General features: G+C 50.2%; 1 protein-coding gene across 1 annotated transcript in view; it reads right to left on the bottom strand.

Annotated features, from left to right (window-relative positions):
- agrn (agrin) overlaps nt 1–16,058 on the bottom strand; it is a 204,278-nt gene that overhangs the window by 54,915 nt on the left and 133,305 nt on the right. The window contains exons 8-10 of the mRNA XM_084679083.1: nt 8,426–8,647; nt 3,567–3,764; nt 3,086–3,286 (exon numbers count right to left, since the gene is read on the bottom strand). Of these exons, the coding sequence (XP_084535209.1) occupies nt 3,086–3,286; nt 3,567–3,764; nt 8,426–8,647 (621 nt within the window). The remainder of the gene's footprint in view (nt 1–3,085; nt 3,287–3,566; nt 3,765–8,425; nt 8,648–16,058) is intronic.

Below are 16,058 nucleotides of genomic sequence, written 5' to 3'. Positions count from 1 at the left end.
CGTCCATTCAGCCGAGGGAACTCCATTAACACGAGGGAACGAGGCGGAGGACAGGAGAAAAGTACAGAGATGAACAGCGAGGAAAATGTGAGGAGAAAATAAATGGGGAGAGCGTCAAAAAAGACTGTTGAGGAAAAGATGGAAGGTTTTCTTGAAAAAATAAAAAATGAAAAAAAATGACAAGCCAATGACAACTGTAGAAAGGAATAGATGAAAATCCGGAAAAAGGGAGGACTAACGATTGGGGAAAGCCTGGGGGGAAAGAAAACGTGACCTTCTGAATGGTGCCTTGACAGTTAACATGGCAACCCAATTATCTTCATACCATCAATATCACTTCCTGATATAGAGGTTTGCAGTGAGCCATCCTGCCCAGCATGACCTGGATCTGAACGTCAACATGAAAAACGTTCCGTCACCAACCCAAAAATCCCCTTTTATCGCGTGTGTGGGTGAGAAGCGTCTGCGACATTGCGGAGTGTGTGTATACCGGTTGTGTGTTGTGTGTGTATCGCATACCTTAAGGGGGAATTGAAAACGGCACAGTGGCCTTTGCGATGGCGGCGGGTGAGTCAGGCTCGCCAGCTTGTTTGCGCTCCATTTGTCGAGCCCTCAGACTGTGTGCTTGTGAAGGATGTGACAGCACGTTAGTCCAAATAAACCCTCGCCACACAAAGAAGGATCGAGCTTCACACCGCCGCACAGGGACGGGGAGCTCAGGAGGAGAAAAAAAAAGTTTCTCAACCAGGATGGATACACACGCCCTGATGGATGGACGACCACCACAAAGACACTGATCTGGTTTCGATGAGCTCTCCCCTCCACATCCCACCCCCGCCACCCCCCCCAGCGCTCCTGTGAAGTGAGGAGGCATCTAAGGCCGTGCGTCACTGTGAGATATCCCAGCCATAATCCTGTTTAGTAAATGTGTATTCAATTAAACCCCCCCCCCCCCGCCGCCCCCCCAGGTGATGCACTACACTCACCCGCTACTTTGTCAGTGTCAACAAAGGAAGCAAAGCCTGGCTCTACCAGAGTGTGAAATTAAACAGGTGATAAATTCTCTGGTACAGCCAACAGTAGGAACACTGTCATTTTTCATTACCACTAAATAAAAGGCGGAAGAAAACAAGTCCCCCTTTCCCCCTCCCCCCCCCCCCCCCCGCCTCCCTCCCTCCCTCCTTCCTTCCCCCCCCCCCCCCAGCCCACCCCCACATCCACCCCCTCCCAGAGTAACTAATGAATGTGGTTGCTTAAATTGTGCTTCTAAATTAACGAATAAATCACTCGTTTAATCCGCCTGGAATCGAATCTGAGAGACACAGACGTGTGGAAGGATGAAGAGAGTCAAGCCGAGTCTCTTTCAGTTCAAACACGCACGTGTTCTTTTCGCATGTTGATTTCAGTTATTCTCCAGGATACACATGGACATGTGTATTATGTCACATGGAAGATGAACTGTACAACAGTCTGCCGATAAACAAGAGATGTGTGTGGTTATCTTATCTTAAGTGGTCAAATACCTCGGGGTTCTAATAAAAAATCCCCAGAGACCTTGAGGAAATGTTCATGGGCGGCTGTGATCCAATCTCCTCTAAGCAGCCAGACCAAGCGATAAGGCTGTGGCCCCTCATAGCGGGGTCTGGGTCACAGAATCACTCGAGGGCTAAAATAACGGGGACATGGAATGGAAGAAAAAACACCAACAATAAGGAAAAAACTATGTTGATGTGGCAGGCAGCCCTAGAACTGAAGTGTATTGATCGGACCCAATCCCATTTCTCCACCGCTATCTCTGAAAGCAACGCTCACTCTTTGTCAAGAGACAGTAGTCTGACGTAGAGATGGTGAAATTAGAAGATAAAAGTGGGTGGGAGGGAGGGGACGGGGGGAGAGAGAAGGAAATTATTTTTTCTATTCAAGGTTGATGGCTTTCTCAGAATTCAAATGAGCAAGTGAGGGAGAAAAACGTTTGTTCTTTATTCTTCCTCAATAGAAAGAAAGAAGAGAAGTAGTAATGTGTGTAAGTGTAAGTGTGTGCTAGAGAGAGAGAGAGACAGAGAGAGAGAGAAACAGAGAGAGTGTGTGCTAGAGAGAGTGTGTGCTAGAGAGAGAGCGGGAGAGAGAGAGATAGAGTCACTGAACATCCCAAGCAGAGCTATGCCCTTGGGAGAAGACAGTGAAGCAAAGAGCATCTTCACCCGCTGCCAGACAGTAATATGAGGCAGGGTGGGTGTGTGTGTGCGCACTACAATCTGTGGTTATGAACATTATGAACTGTATGAGTGCCCTTATTTGTGTATTATTCTGCATGCAAAAGGTCACAATCGAGTCAGCCAATGTGTCAGGTGGAGCAGGCAGAGCTGGGTGTTATCTGCTGGTCTAATACTGGAGGCAACAGCACAATATGAACACACACACACACACACAAACCACACAAGCAAAACAGAAGCTCCAGCTATTCCACCCTTCTCCTCCTCCTCCTCCTCTCTCTCCCTCTCTCTCTCTCTCTCTCTCTCTCTCTCTCTCTCCCCCTCTCTCTATCCCCCTCTCTCTCCCTCCCCCCCTCTTTCTCTCTCTCTCTCTCTCTCTCTCTCTCTCTCTCTCTCTCTCTCTCTCTCTCTCCATCTCCCCTGCTGGCAGGTGTAATCTGCTCTGTTTTCACACTCTCCTGATACGATGGCGACAGTCGCCGTGACTACCTCCAGCCACAAGGGACTGGTGCTGTCTGACATCCATGGGATGACAGGCCGGTCCCCTCCTCTGGAGCCAGAGTGGAGGCCTGAAGGCTGGGGCAGGAGCCAGCAGGAGCCAGCAGGGCTGTCATAGATGATCCACACAGCATTTACATGCAGGAGTAGCCCCACGAGCCCTGACGCAAAATTTGGAGTTGATTGTTCCGAGGGATTCCGATTATTTGGTGGCTACTGGATGTATTTTTCCCCGCTGAATGTATTTCTGGACGTCGACCGAAATCATCGGGGGGGGGGGGGGGGGGGATAAAAGGAAGATTCTATTCGATTCTATTCGATTCACTTTCTCAGTCCCGAAGGAAACAATAAAAAAAAAAAAAGAAGTGTCCTACCTTCGTCGCAGCTGCCGGGCTTGGCCGTCTCGATCCTCTTCTTCAGAATACAAGAGGCCACTTGCAGCTCGCAGGCGTTGTCGTAGCTGATGCCGTCTGTGCCGCACACGGGCGAGTTGGCCTGGACGGGGCACTGCGGGCACTCACACTTGTTCTGGACGCAGCGGGCGCCCCACCCACACACAGCGCTGCCACATGTCTCTGCTCACACAAACAAGCGCACCCCCGCAGGAGTGTGTCACTGACGGAGCGGTCGTGACAGGACCGCGGTTTGTAATAAAGGTGCCTGCTGACACACTCACTCACACACACTCACACTCACTCACACACACTCACACTCACTCACACACACACACACACACACACACGTTTACAGTACACACATGTATACAGTACGCACACACACACACATATACAGTACACACTCACCCAGACACACGTATACAGTACACACACGCCCACACGATGGTTGGTCACTCACTGCATTCTCCCTGTGCGACCACGCTGAGGTCCAGCTGCTTGGTGCAGGCGCGCACGTGCAGTTCACACTCGCTGTCGTAGGTGGAGCCGTCGCTGCCGCACACGGGCTGGTGGGTCTCCACACACTCCGACGGACACACGCACCGCCCCGTCTGAGAGTCGCAGATCGCCCCGAAGGAGCAGTTGGCGCAGGCCTTGTCTGTAGAGAGACAGGTGAGAGGATATGGGGGTCAGGAGAGAGTGTGTGTGTGTGAGCGCGTGCGTGTGTGTGTGTGTGTACCCTGCAGCTACATCCCAAAACGTCCACTGTCTCAGCTGTGAAGCAACTCCGCCATGACGTCAACGGTTTAGAGCAGCTTTAGACGGCTCCGAAACGTGGCAGTCGTATTGGCATGTCCAGATGGCGCTGGGCTACTGACGTCACCCAGCTGCGAGTTTCACTGGATCGTCTTCTCTGAAAGAAAGCTCTCTCTCTTCGTTTCCCAGGCCTTGCAGTCTGCCTGGGCCAAAACACATTGTGGATACCCGAGATTTCACGCTGGGCCCGAATTAGAGACGGTGATCTTAAAACGCAAGAGCCAGCTTGCGCGTCCGCTCGCGAGTTGGCGGCAATTACACCTGAAGGATTTCATTAGCATAGCCGCAGCGCCTGTGCCATCACATTAAATTAGCAGCGGGGCTAATAACAGCTGCTGATTTACAGCTAATAGAAAGAGGGCCGCGTGGGCCAATTCCTCTCTCGCCACCTGCATTACTACACCTTAATAAAGTCCCCCGTGCTTGTCTGCCGTCCGGCTCTCCGGCTCTTACCACGTACGGCCCGGGGATCTGATTAAATATCACTGCTGAGGGAACGGCGGCTCGGGCTAAGGCTGGGAATGGATCACCGTAACGACGACGATTCTCCAGCCCGCGGGGCTGTAAATCACGGCAGCGTGGCGGAGAGCGTCGTCCTTTATCAGAGCACCTTGTCCCGATAACGGCCCGCTTCTTTATCTCTTCCCTCCCTCCTTCCTTCCTTTACGCTCGACTTCCGTTCCGCCGCGCTTGGCTAATCGCTAACATGTAGGCTAGCGCTAAAGGGAGCGTCTGGCTATAAACACAGAAGGGCTCGACCGCAGCGGTGGTCAGAACCTTCACAGCGGGAGCTGTGTTATTGTTGGCGGGGAGACGCAGCAGGGGGGGGATTGGGCCTGGAGGATGAAGTAGTTATGGGTGAGGGATTGAGGCAACGTGGAAATGCCAAAAGGCACTCTGGTGGCCCATCAACCTTCTGAGGAGAAGAGCGAGTGAGGGAGAGGGTTCGCCACACCGAGGGGGAAAAGAAGCAGGGCTGGTTTGTATTTTTTGAAAGGTAGCGAAAACGTCTCGGAGATAGCTCAACTCCCCAGACATCGCTCGCTCTATCATCTCCTGCCCTTCTCCCCGCTGCTCCTCTTCCTCTTATTTACCTCCATCTCCCTCCACTCCTTCTCCTGTTTATTAACCCCCCCATCCCTCCCCCCTCACCCCCGTCTTCCTTCCTCACTCCTCCTGTGTGCTCACAGTATGACCTACATCTCAAAACTCCTTGTTGGCATTGTTTCCATCACCTGGGAAGGAAACCATTTCTCTCTCTCTCTCTCTCTCTCTCTGGTCCTCTTCTCTCTCTCTCTCTCTCTCTCTCTCTCTGGTCCTCTTCTCTCTCTCTGGTCCTCTTCTCTCTCTCTCTCTCTCTCTCTCTCTCTCTCTCTCTCTCTCTCTCTCTCTCTCTCTCACTAAATTACTTTTGTGCTTCCTCTCATCTATTTGGGTAAACATACATGAATTGCCTTCCAGAGCAGGTGATATCTTTTCAGGATGGGGGGGGGCTGATAGTGTGGTTCTCTTGGGCAGTCAGACAAGGTCATCCACCACTCAAACACTGGGGAGAGGGGGGGGGGGGTTGAGGAGGGGGGCAGGGGAGCAGTATGAGGATAATAAAAAATGGCACTCATATCACAACTGGACCAGACCTGAGCCATATAGATAACTGGTATTTTTCCGACCCTGGGAGGAGGGAAATTAAATTACGACCGTGCGTATTGTCCGCCCTCGCACACCTCCATCAAGCCACGCCATTTCTGCCGAGTCTGGCATTGGGAGTCATAAACGTGATAATCAGGACAGAAAATAGCAAGGAGGCGGTTTAGTCAGTTGGTGTGGAGCAGAGCCGTGTGAGTTACAGTGGGAACAGAAACGACAAGCTAAGAATAAACCATCAACGCACGTCGCCTCATCATCATCGCCGTCTTCATCATCATCATCATCATCATTCCTTATACTGGCTTTCGCGCCAAGTTGAAAACACTTACGGCACTGTTCTTGCTGATGTCTGCTTCTGTAGGGAGCTGCTGCCATCCGTACGGCTGTTTTACTGACACGTAGCACAGAGGGCTCTCCGTAGCTAGCTACCTCCCGTCTTTTGAAATAAAGACTATTCATTACCCGTTCAGCTGGGACGCAGTCAGACCTGTCTTCCTGTGCCGCAGAGTTCTAAATTGAGTTTGCCCGCCCGGGTCAAACATTTATTTTGCTTCATTTCCCATCGGAATACATCCTTATGTGTGTGTGTGGGGGGAGGGGGGAGGGGGGGATTTCAATTTTTTAGAGGGGGTTGATAGACTGTCAGTCTGGCTGGGTGGGCAAAGTGATGAAGAGCAAACGCTGGAGCCTCTTCCACCCACACAGCCCTGCAGAGGTTTCAATACGGACCCCGGAACCACCAACAACTGGAGAGGAACTGATGAATGGCTGTTGAGGTGTTGAACCAACAAGAGCAAATACAATCTATCTTTTTTTATTTCAGTGTTACACTCAGCATAAAGACAGTGTACTGGAGTGGTTTGGGTATTGGCAGGTTGGCTTAGCGGTTGCTAAATGCCTCATATGGAGTACTCCATAAAGCACAGTCCTACCCAAGAGAGCAAATCAATAACCCCAGGACTTCATCTAGCGAGCTTGGTATTAAAGCTGGGAGCATTTCAGTTGTTTCCATAATCATTGTCCTCTGATTACACAGGATGTTCATTCCTACTACTTTGCACTACCGCATCAAATACCCAAACCACTCTGGTCGTCTTTGGTAAATGGAACCAAAAAGCACCATGAATGCGGAGCGTTAAGACTTTTAACGTAGCTCTGGGGTTATATAGAGGGTTTAATAGTAAACTAAACCATTCACACATAAAGGACAGACGTTGGAGAAATTACCACAAGCCTACAAAATAGTGTATTATCCAAGCCACTGTAAAGGATCATGAGGAAGTCGTCTGCACACATATTCCTCCCATTCCCCCCAGACTTTGAGCTTTGCACCTGGCGCTGGCTAGCTAGCTACAAACAGACAAAGCCACATGACTCACCACTTACAAACAAGCTCTGCTCATCTACAGTAGTGCATCTTGACTAAAAGGTCAAAAATAGGGAAGTTGCAGGCTTGCATTGGTGAGTGCGAGCAGGAGAGGGGGTGAGAAGAGGAGGGGGTGATAGGAGGAGGGGGTGAGAGGAGGAGGGGGTGAGAGGAGGAGGGGGTGAGAGGAGGAGGGGGTCAGAGGAGGAGGACGAGAAAAGGAAACACACGGTCAAAGTACACTGGAGTTATTGTGCAGTCAGTTGGTCTGAATGCATTTGGGATTTTAGCACACAGTAGCAAAGTTGTGAATTTGAGCAGCAGAGATGGAAATATTCTGTATTTAATATGTATCTACTACCTAAAATAAAGAGTAAATGGCTCTGAGTAATAGCATGGGTAACACTCTACTGCTTTGAGCCCAAAGGAACAAAATCCAGAATGAGTCACTGACAAATAGTATGAGTTCTTCTGTGGATTTAGATATACATTTAGTAATTTAGCAGACACTCTTCTTATCCAGAGCGACTTACAGGAAGTCAGGGACATTCCCCCCCGAGGCAAGTAGGGTGAAGTGCCTTGCCCAAGGACACAACGTAATTTTGCACGGCCGGGAATCGAATCGGCAACCTTCTGATTAACAGCCCGATTCCCTAACCGCTCAGCCATCTGACTCCCCTAGATGAAGCTTAGGCTGATATCCAGAACCATCATCCCCAGGTATATAAGGAGGGATCAGGGACCAGGCCTGGGCTTGATGGGAGCCAGGAGAGAGCATCACCTGTGTGGGGCAAGATCTCTACGTGGAGTGCTACCAGGGGTGGAGGTACAGGGTGGGACAGCTTCTTTTTAATAACCGTTAAATATGATTTTCTTGATAAAAAGGGTGTGGAGGGGGGGGGGCAGATTTGCCTTTTTCAGAAATGGGTTGAGACACTGTGAAATACATTTTTGTCACATGTACAACGAACGTGTTTTAAAAGAAGTTTACAGTTGGCTAAAAAACTTGATACAATGAATGTTGATTCAACTCCATTTGGTAGAAATGTCACTTGGTCTGTTGAAGAATGTTCTTGGGGGGTTCAGGGCCATCAGCTGGGTAGTGCTGGTGGGCTGGATTCCTCCAGTCCCATTCTAGAATGCTAGATGGAGCTGCATGGAATTGTCTTTGTGTTATTGTCTTATGCTTGTGTGTCGATGATGTTACGTTGAAAACGTAGTTATGTTGACGTCATACGTCAAATAAACATGAACTCTCTACTTCACCTGACTTCAGCTTAAACGATTGATTCTCTCAAAAGCGTCCACGACCACATGTCCCTCCCCTCGTGTAATGAAACCACGCCCCCCGAGAGCTACCATAGAAACCAGCTCAATGACCTTATATGACCGTTGAGAAACGGCCATATAATGCTAGCGTGACAGCATGCGATGGGGGTGGGATGCCGTGCGCGGATGGTCGGCGGTGCGGCGCCGGTCGGGCTACTCACCGCAAGGTCCTTTGTGCTGGATGTGGATGTTCCTCTGCAGGACGCAGCCCATGGCCCTCATGGCGCAAGTGCTGCGGTAGGTGTGGCCGTCGCTGCCGCACACCGGGTCGTGCAGCTGGGAGCACGCCTCGGGGCACTCGCACACGGGCTCGTCGTTCTTCACCACGCACACCGCCCCAAACTGGCACGACTTCTGCTGACAGGGACTGGGCGCGTGCAGATCTGAACCCGCAACACCCAGAAACATCCCCGGAGACAGAGGTTAGGGCGGGAAGGCGGTGGAGGGAGGTGGGGGTGGGGAGGGGCAGGGCTGGGCTGGGCAGGGCAGGGTGGGGGTGAGGTAAGGGGGAGGTGGGGCAGGGTAAAAGGCAGAGGAGGTAAGTCGAGGAGATGAAGGGTCAGAAGTTAGTTTAGGGGCTGCAAGGTGGATTACGACCCTGTCGTGTACACACACAAGCCTGAACTGTACGTTCTGCACTGCTGCTGTGTGTTTTCTGACTATTCTCTATCTTTGTTTTCACCACCTCTCAGTATCCATTCTGCACTGCAGGTACAAAAAAGCATTCCCTGTAACATGACTTAACACCCGGTCTGGAACAGTCAGAGCAACGCTTTCACTCTCCGGTAAACATGACGGTTAATTGGCATTCTCGGCATGCAGTTCAAAGCCATTTGTGAAAGCCTTTGCTTCAGGTCTTCCTTTGAGATGACCAGAAAGAGGAGTGAGGAAGACTTGAGAGAGCAGAGAAAAAAAGCGGGAAAGTAAGAAACGAAGGAGCAGAGAAAAAGACCTCTCCACTTAATAATTCACAAAGCTGAGCTTCTGGGTTTAGACAGATATGAAACATGAACATCAGACAGAGGTGTCTGCCACTGTCTGACACACACACACACACCATCTCTCTCTCTCTCTCTCTCTCTCTCTCTCTCTCTCTCTCTCTCTCTCTCTCTCTCTCTCTCTCTCTCTCTCTCTCTCTCTCTCTCTCTCTCTCTCTCTCTCTCTCTCTCTCTCTCTCTCTCAGTGTATCCATCCAGCTTCACTGTGATGAACTGGAGGCTGGTTAAAGGGGCTCCAGTGGAAGGGGACTGGCAGGGTGGGGGCGTGGCCACCAGGCGAGGCGGGAAGTAGGTCAGGACGTAGAAATAACACAGAGACGGCAACGAGAGAAATCTTTTCATCATCGCTTCTTTCAATTTTCACCCCTCGATCTATTCTTTGGCGCTAAAGTTGGATTTAGCTGTGTGTGTGTGTGTGTGCGTGTATGTCGAGTGTCGGGGGGGAGTTTTTGGCAGTTGAAAGATGAGAACTCAGGAGACCATGTGACCCAGGAGGTTGTTAACCCTGCGGACAGTCTGCAGTCTACAGAACCAGACTCATCAGGCCTGAGTGTGTGTGGAGGCTGAGAAGAGGCTGTGTGTGTGCAGAGGCTGAGAAGAGGCTGAGTGTGTGAGTGAAGGCTGAGTGTGTGTACAGGCTGAGAAGAGGCTGTGTGTGTGTAGAGGCTGAGAAGAGGCTGAGTGTGTGAGTGAAGACTGAGTGTGTGTACAGGCTGAGAAGAGGCTGTGTGTGTGAGTGAAGACTGAGTGTGTGTTGAGGCTGTCATTTGTGGACATATTTGAGGGAAAACATTTAAATGTCGAGAAGAAGTGTTGATATCTCTTTGAGCTACAACTTCCAGTGAAGAGGGAAGGCTGGTGGTGTTGGGGTGTAGGACTTGTGGTGAGGGATATTAGGGTACTCCACAGAACCCCCCCCCCCACACACACACACACACACACACACACACACACACACTAAACTACTGTCAGGGTGGTTTCTCTGGAAACCTCCTTGTTGCTACACCCACCGTGCTGTCATTAGCCTGATCATTATGGGATTAGACGCCATCACAACGGGAGCTCTGTTTCAGAGCAGCCGTTTCCCTCCTAGTTAAGGGAAGCGTTTCATTCTGGCCCTGCCCGCAGGAGGTGCCGTGACGACAGACGCTAGAGGCCGTTTCACCTGACCAACACAAGCAGGAAGGGGAGGGGCTTAAGTAGGAGTGACATCACCATGAAACTGTCACGTCCAGCACTCTAGAACAGTTACTTGACAGGTTAACGTTTCCAGTTTCAATTCATGGTGAGGAACTTTCTATTTAAATGTGTCAGGCCCTTAACATCCTGCTGTGCTGCAGTTGTAGTAGGAAGTGAAGGGAGGAGATGTGTCTTAGTAGCATAGGAAGATCGCTGCTATTGTAAATGCCATCACTACAAAGCCTTTTATTGTTGTAACTTTACACGTTATCCATGTAGCTCTCACCACAGAAAAAACAAGCAGACATCAAAGCACTCCTCCTCCACTCCACACTCCAGCACGGCGGCATAAAAGTAAACCCGTCCGGAAATGAAAAACTCACTTGAACTCAATGCAAGTTGGGAAGGAAAGTAGCGATTGAGGTGAGGTTGGGAGGTAAGGGAGGCAGATGCCTGTGGCTGTAAGGGGCTATCAGCAGGCTGCATCTACACTGCCCAGCGGTGACCATCATTGAACAAATCTTTACGGATCTTAAGCAAGGAGACAGGCTTTTACATCCTCTAATAGGAATGTTTCAGCTTGAGGGGTGGAACACTGCTATTGATTTCTCTGTTGTGGGAAGGCACAGTTTTTTAACAGCTTTGACTTAGTAGAAACACATGTAACCAGTGGAACTGCGCCTTATTTTCTGGGGATTCAAAAATTGCAATTCCGCCAGTGTTTTTTTGTGTGTGTGTGTGTGTGTGTGTGTGTAGCCCCGGATACGAGGCGGTTTTAGAAGCTCTGTCTACGTACACAGTGCCCTTCATAAGGGTTTACAGGCCTCGTTCCCAAGGGCGGGCTCCTCAAAAGCAACTGCAGCCTCCGATAACGCTTTTGTCCCCTTTCCCTTTTGTTTCTCACAAAAAAAGATGAATAGAATTCCAAAAACCCTGGCTTATTCTTTTTCCTTATTCCATCCATTCCCGCTGGAAGCAAATTTTTCCTTCAGATTTATTAAATCCAAGGAGAAAAAGGAGAAACTCCCCAAGTTCTTTGCCAGAATAATCTTTTGGGAAGAACCGCTATTAAGAGACTTGGTGATGGAAACTTCCGGAAGCACTCTTTCCCCAGTCACAGTAATTGCGATGGCTTGCATATTCCACGTCGCAGTGTAAAAAGTGAAATCGTGTCTTTCTTCCCCCACCACCCCCCCCTCCCCTTTTCTCTCTTTCTCAGACGCGGCGAGAAGCTTTCAAAGTGCAGCCTGTCATCCCTCAGGCTGGTGAGAGGGGGGGGCGCTGGGGTTAGAAGCTCGGGAGCCAGGGCTGGTGACAGAACCGAGGGACTGGGCCTGGATCCTGCCTGCCTCTCACTACCACGCCGTTTCATCTCCTGCTTTCAGATACCACACAAAAGAGACACGACGGTGACACACAGGGTGCGTGTGTGTGTGTGTGTGTGTGGAGGGGGGGGCGCAGGAAGAGTGAGAGAGACAGAGACTGCACCGCTGCCTTCGTGAGAGACGTAAGATGCAGGAGTGGCCTGGTGGAGGAAGTGACAACATTGTGTTTACGTAGGAGGAGAGGGGACTCTAATGGCTGTCTCACTGTGAACACACACATTTTTCTTACCCACACACACACACACATGCATGGACTGTGCTCTGTAGCTTGTGGGCAGTGCTTTGTCACCATCTGGACGTCTGTGTGCGAGTGAGTGTGTGTGTGTGTGAGTGTGTGTGTGTGGTGCGCACATGGAGATTTGAATGTCACCACCTCCCTGTGCCTCTCTCCCACCAGCCTATGTGCTTTTGCTTGCTTAATTAGTGTGATATTTCAGAGGCAAGCCCAGCGGCGACGCCTGTGGGGAATTCCGCTTCCTGTCAGCTGAAGGGGATCGCCGCGGTAACGGCATAGCTGATGCACGGCAGGGAGCCGTCCGCCCAGGTCCTCCGCAAGCCACCAGCGTTTTGTCAACGTCCTGCCAGCGATCTGCCTAACATTGTGACACAACTACCTGTAATAACCCCCCCCCCCACCCTCCAAAGCCCCAGCATTTGAAAGTAAACTGCCATTTCACAGCCCCTGTATCTGACAACCAAATGAAATTTTCTTTTTTTACGGCCGACCTGAGAATTACCTCAGTTTACCATGACATTCTGAACATAAGCGGCAGAATGGGGGGCTCGAAGGCTTAAGACGAGGTGTTATGATCTTAGCGCTCTGTGTGTGTGTGTGTGTGTAGGTACATTCATGCTGTTAACCCTCTGCACACATGCATGGACGTCACAGCATGGAGATCGTCTGCATCCTCATGCATATGCAGATTGGAATCTTCCTCACCTCATTCCGGATTATTTCCAGAGTCGCTTATAGAGGGTGTGAGGGAAGCGGTGTTCATGAAGAAGGAGCGCTCTTTTCCTGCTCTTTGCTTCCAATCTACCTGCCGATATTCCCGCGATTCAGGGCGATTTGTACTGCCTTTGGTGGCGCTCATATTACCCTTTTCATTTCCACGAGTGTCGTCGATAATGTGTTTCTGTGCCGCGGCGTGAAGATTGTCTGTAGGAACTGAGGAACTGCTTCTACATTTGTTTTTTGTTCTGTTTAAGAACAGAAACTTTTCAATTAAAATGGGAGCTTTCAAGCCCAATGTCTCGCCTAGCAGTGAAAACGTTCATGTAACATATTCCGGCGAGGGCTGGGAGAAAGAGGAGGAGAGGCTAAATATTAACATACAGTAAAGGAATACCCCGGGGCGCAGTCTGCCTGCTACAGAGCACTTATCACCCAGTAATGGCTGTGAGGGGGCTTGCTCCTAATCCTCAGTGATGCATTCGAACCACAAACTGACTGCTGCACGGCTAAAACAAACTGTATGATCAAGAGAGAGAGAGAGAGGGAGAGAGAGAGAGGGAAGGGAATAAAAGGGGGGAGGGGGGCAAGAGAGAGGATGAGGGAAGGAGAGAGTGAGAGAAAAAAGGGAGGGGGGTAGGAGAGAGAGGGGGTGAGAGGGGAGTTAAGGAAATGTAAACAAGGTAAGTGAACAAGGAAACGAGGTGAGGAGAACATCTGTGGAACAAGTATGAGACGAGCTCACTACGAGTACACTTACAGAGGAGGACACAAGGAGAGGAGGAGAGAGGAGAGGAATGGAGAAAGGAGAGAGGAATGGAGAGAGGAGAGGAATGGAGAGAGGAGGGGAATGGAGAGAGGAGAGGAATGGAGAGAGGAGAGGAATGGAGAGAGGAGAGGAATGGAGAGAGGAGAGGAATGGAGAGAACAGCAGTCTACCAAACACCAGATGGATATTACACACAATGTGACCCTGATGGAATCTGTTGCCCACCACACAGCAGGAAGAAGAGGAGGGTGGGGGGGTGGGTGGGTGTAGCAGAGAGAGGGTGGGGGGGGTGGGGGAGTGTAGCAGAGAGAGGGTGGGGGGGGGATGGGGGGGTGTAGCAGAGAGAGGGTGGAGGGGTGGGTGGGTGTAGCAAAGAGAGAGGTGTGTTGGGGGAGGGGAGGGTTTAACATCCACACCCCATACTGTAACTATATTTAAATATATACAATACATCTTCACATAATGAAGATGTATTTGGGTCATTTTTATGTTTACTTGGACAGCGACAGTTAAGTGTGACAGGAAAGGCAGGGGAGAGAGAGAGAGAGAGAGAGGGGAAGACACGCAGCTAAGGCCCCAAGCCGGATTCTAACCCAGGCCACTGGCGGCAGGGCCCACGTGATATACACCCTTCCCAAACAGCCACCAGCTCACTCCTCCACATTTCTACATACACAGTATATGTAAGGGATAATGTACAGAACGCCAGTCATTATCGGGAAAATGAGCCCGACAGGGCGAACAGCACCGCGAAGCGGAGGGGTGTAGCTCCGTTCTGAAGGGGCTTATTTTCCCGATAATGACCGGCGTTCTATACATTATCCCTTACATAATGACCGGCGTTCTATACATTATCCCTTACATAATGACCGGCGTTTTATACATTATCCCTTACATAATGACCGGCGTTCTATACATTATCCCTTACATAATGACCGGCGTTCTATACATTATCCCTTACATAATGACCGGCGTTCTATACATTATCCCTTACATAATGACCGGCGTTCTATACATTATCCCTTACATAATGACCGGCGTTCTATACATTATCCCTTACGTGTACAACCTTGGCACTGAAGGCCCTGCCCCACATCCCTATCAGGGCGATCAGGCAGCGACAGACCAGGCTAAATGTAATGTCTCCTGGCACTCAAGACACTTCAGGGCTGCGCTGATAATTAGATTCATTAGAGGAAACATCACTGGAGGTCTCCAACAGGTTCAATAGGTACTCGCTTTATTATTGTTTATGAGCATAATTACCTTGGCGGGTGTCACTGTCACGGGAGGAGATGCTAATCAAATAAACATGCAAATGACACTCGCTGCTGTGTCTTGTCACCTTGGGCTTTATTTTGGCAACTGCTGTGCTGTGATGGTTTGCTGAGTTTATTGTCAACCGCCGGAATCACACATGAGCACACTCTGGACAAACTCCCTGAATACGTATAGACCAATACCACTCATGAAGACCGATACACAAACTATAAAGTCGCTGTGCAATGACAAATGCCTATCAAATGAACTACCTACACTGTCTGCAGGTGACTCCACAGTGCATAATGTGTGTGTGTGTGTGTGTGAGAGCAGCTGTACCTGTGAATGTTGCAGACTCTCCATAGCAGAAGGTAGCCGGCCTCCAAGGTCAACGCAGACACGTCTGACCTTTCCTGACTTAATCTTAACGGGGCAGTCCAGGGAATGGGAAGAATGGGTCGCAATCCACATTCATTTAGCTCTCGTCCACATTCATCTAAGAGCTCGACCTCAGTGGTGACTGTGTGACTCGAGGTGGAGGATTCAGGGCCCATTGCAAAATAAATCAGCCGTGACCACAGAAGTCGATAAATCAACATTCTCCTCACGCAGTCGTAAATCAAACGGTGTCCGGAGCGATCCACCGCCAAGTCCACGCCAGAGGCTGAGTCTGGTGCCCCAGGGGGCCATGACACTACCTCAAGCCTCTGGACGGGGAGAGCGAGAGGGTTGATGACAGTCACACGAGGGGCTGTCATCCTGGCCGGGGAGAGATTTACGACAGAGTGGTTTTGATGTAAAAAAAAAAAAAAAAAAATCTTGTGGGTTTGATCAATGAACTATCTTGGTCTCCACTGCACAAAGGGAGGAGGGGGCTGGCCTGTCAGTAATGATAACTTGTCATCTCTCTCTCTACCTCTCGCAGTCCTCCTGCCAGTTTGAGTTTTTCAGTTTATATGAACATTCTAGTGGCATGATCTCGCCAGTGTAGGCGACAGGATGGAGTCACAGAGGGCTTATGGTTAGTGTAGTGAAAGTGCAGTGCTCTACGCGATGCTCCGCGACAGAAGGAAGTGTCATGGGAACGGTTGAGGTCATCTTAAGTGGCGTCGAAGTTCAAAAGTCTAATTTCGATTTTTACAACATGTGGTTTAAGTGGGCCGTTCTGAGAATGCTGTCGATGTGACTTGGCTACTCAGTGTGTGTGTGTGCTACTGAGTGTGTGTGTGTGTGTGTACTACTGAGTGTGTG

Source organism: Hypomesus nipponensis, chromosome 18 (genome assembly GCF_054491055.1).
Source record: "Hypomesus nipponensis isolate SF chromosome 18, ASM5449105v1, whole genome shotgun sequence".
Lineage (NCBI taxonomy): Eukaryota > Metazoa > Chordata > Actinopteri > Osmeriformes > Osmeridae > Hypomesus > Hypomesus nipponensis.
Note: the sequence above shows the minus strand (reverse complement) of the source record. Positions and strands in the feature narration are given on the sequence as shown.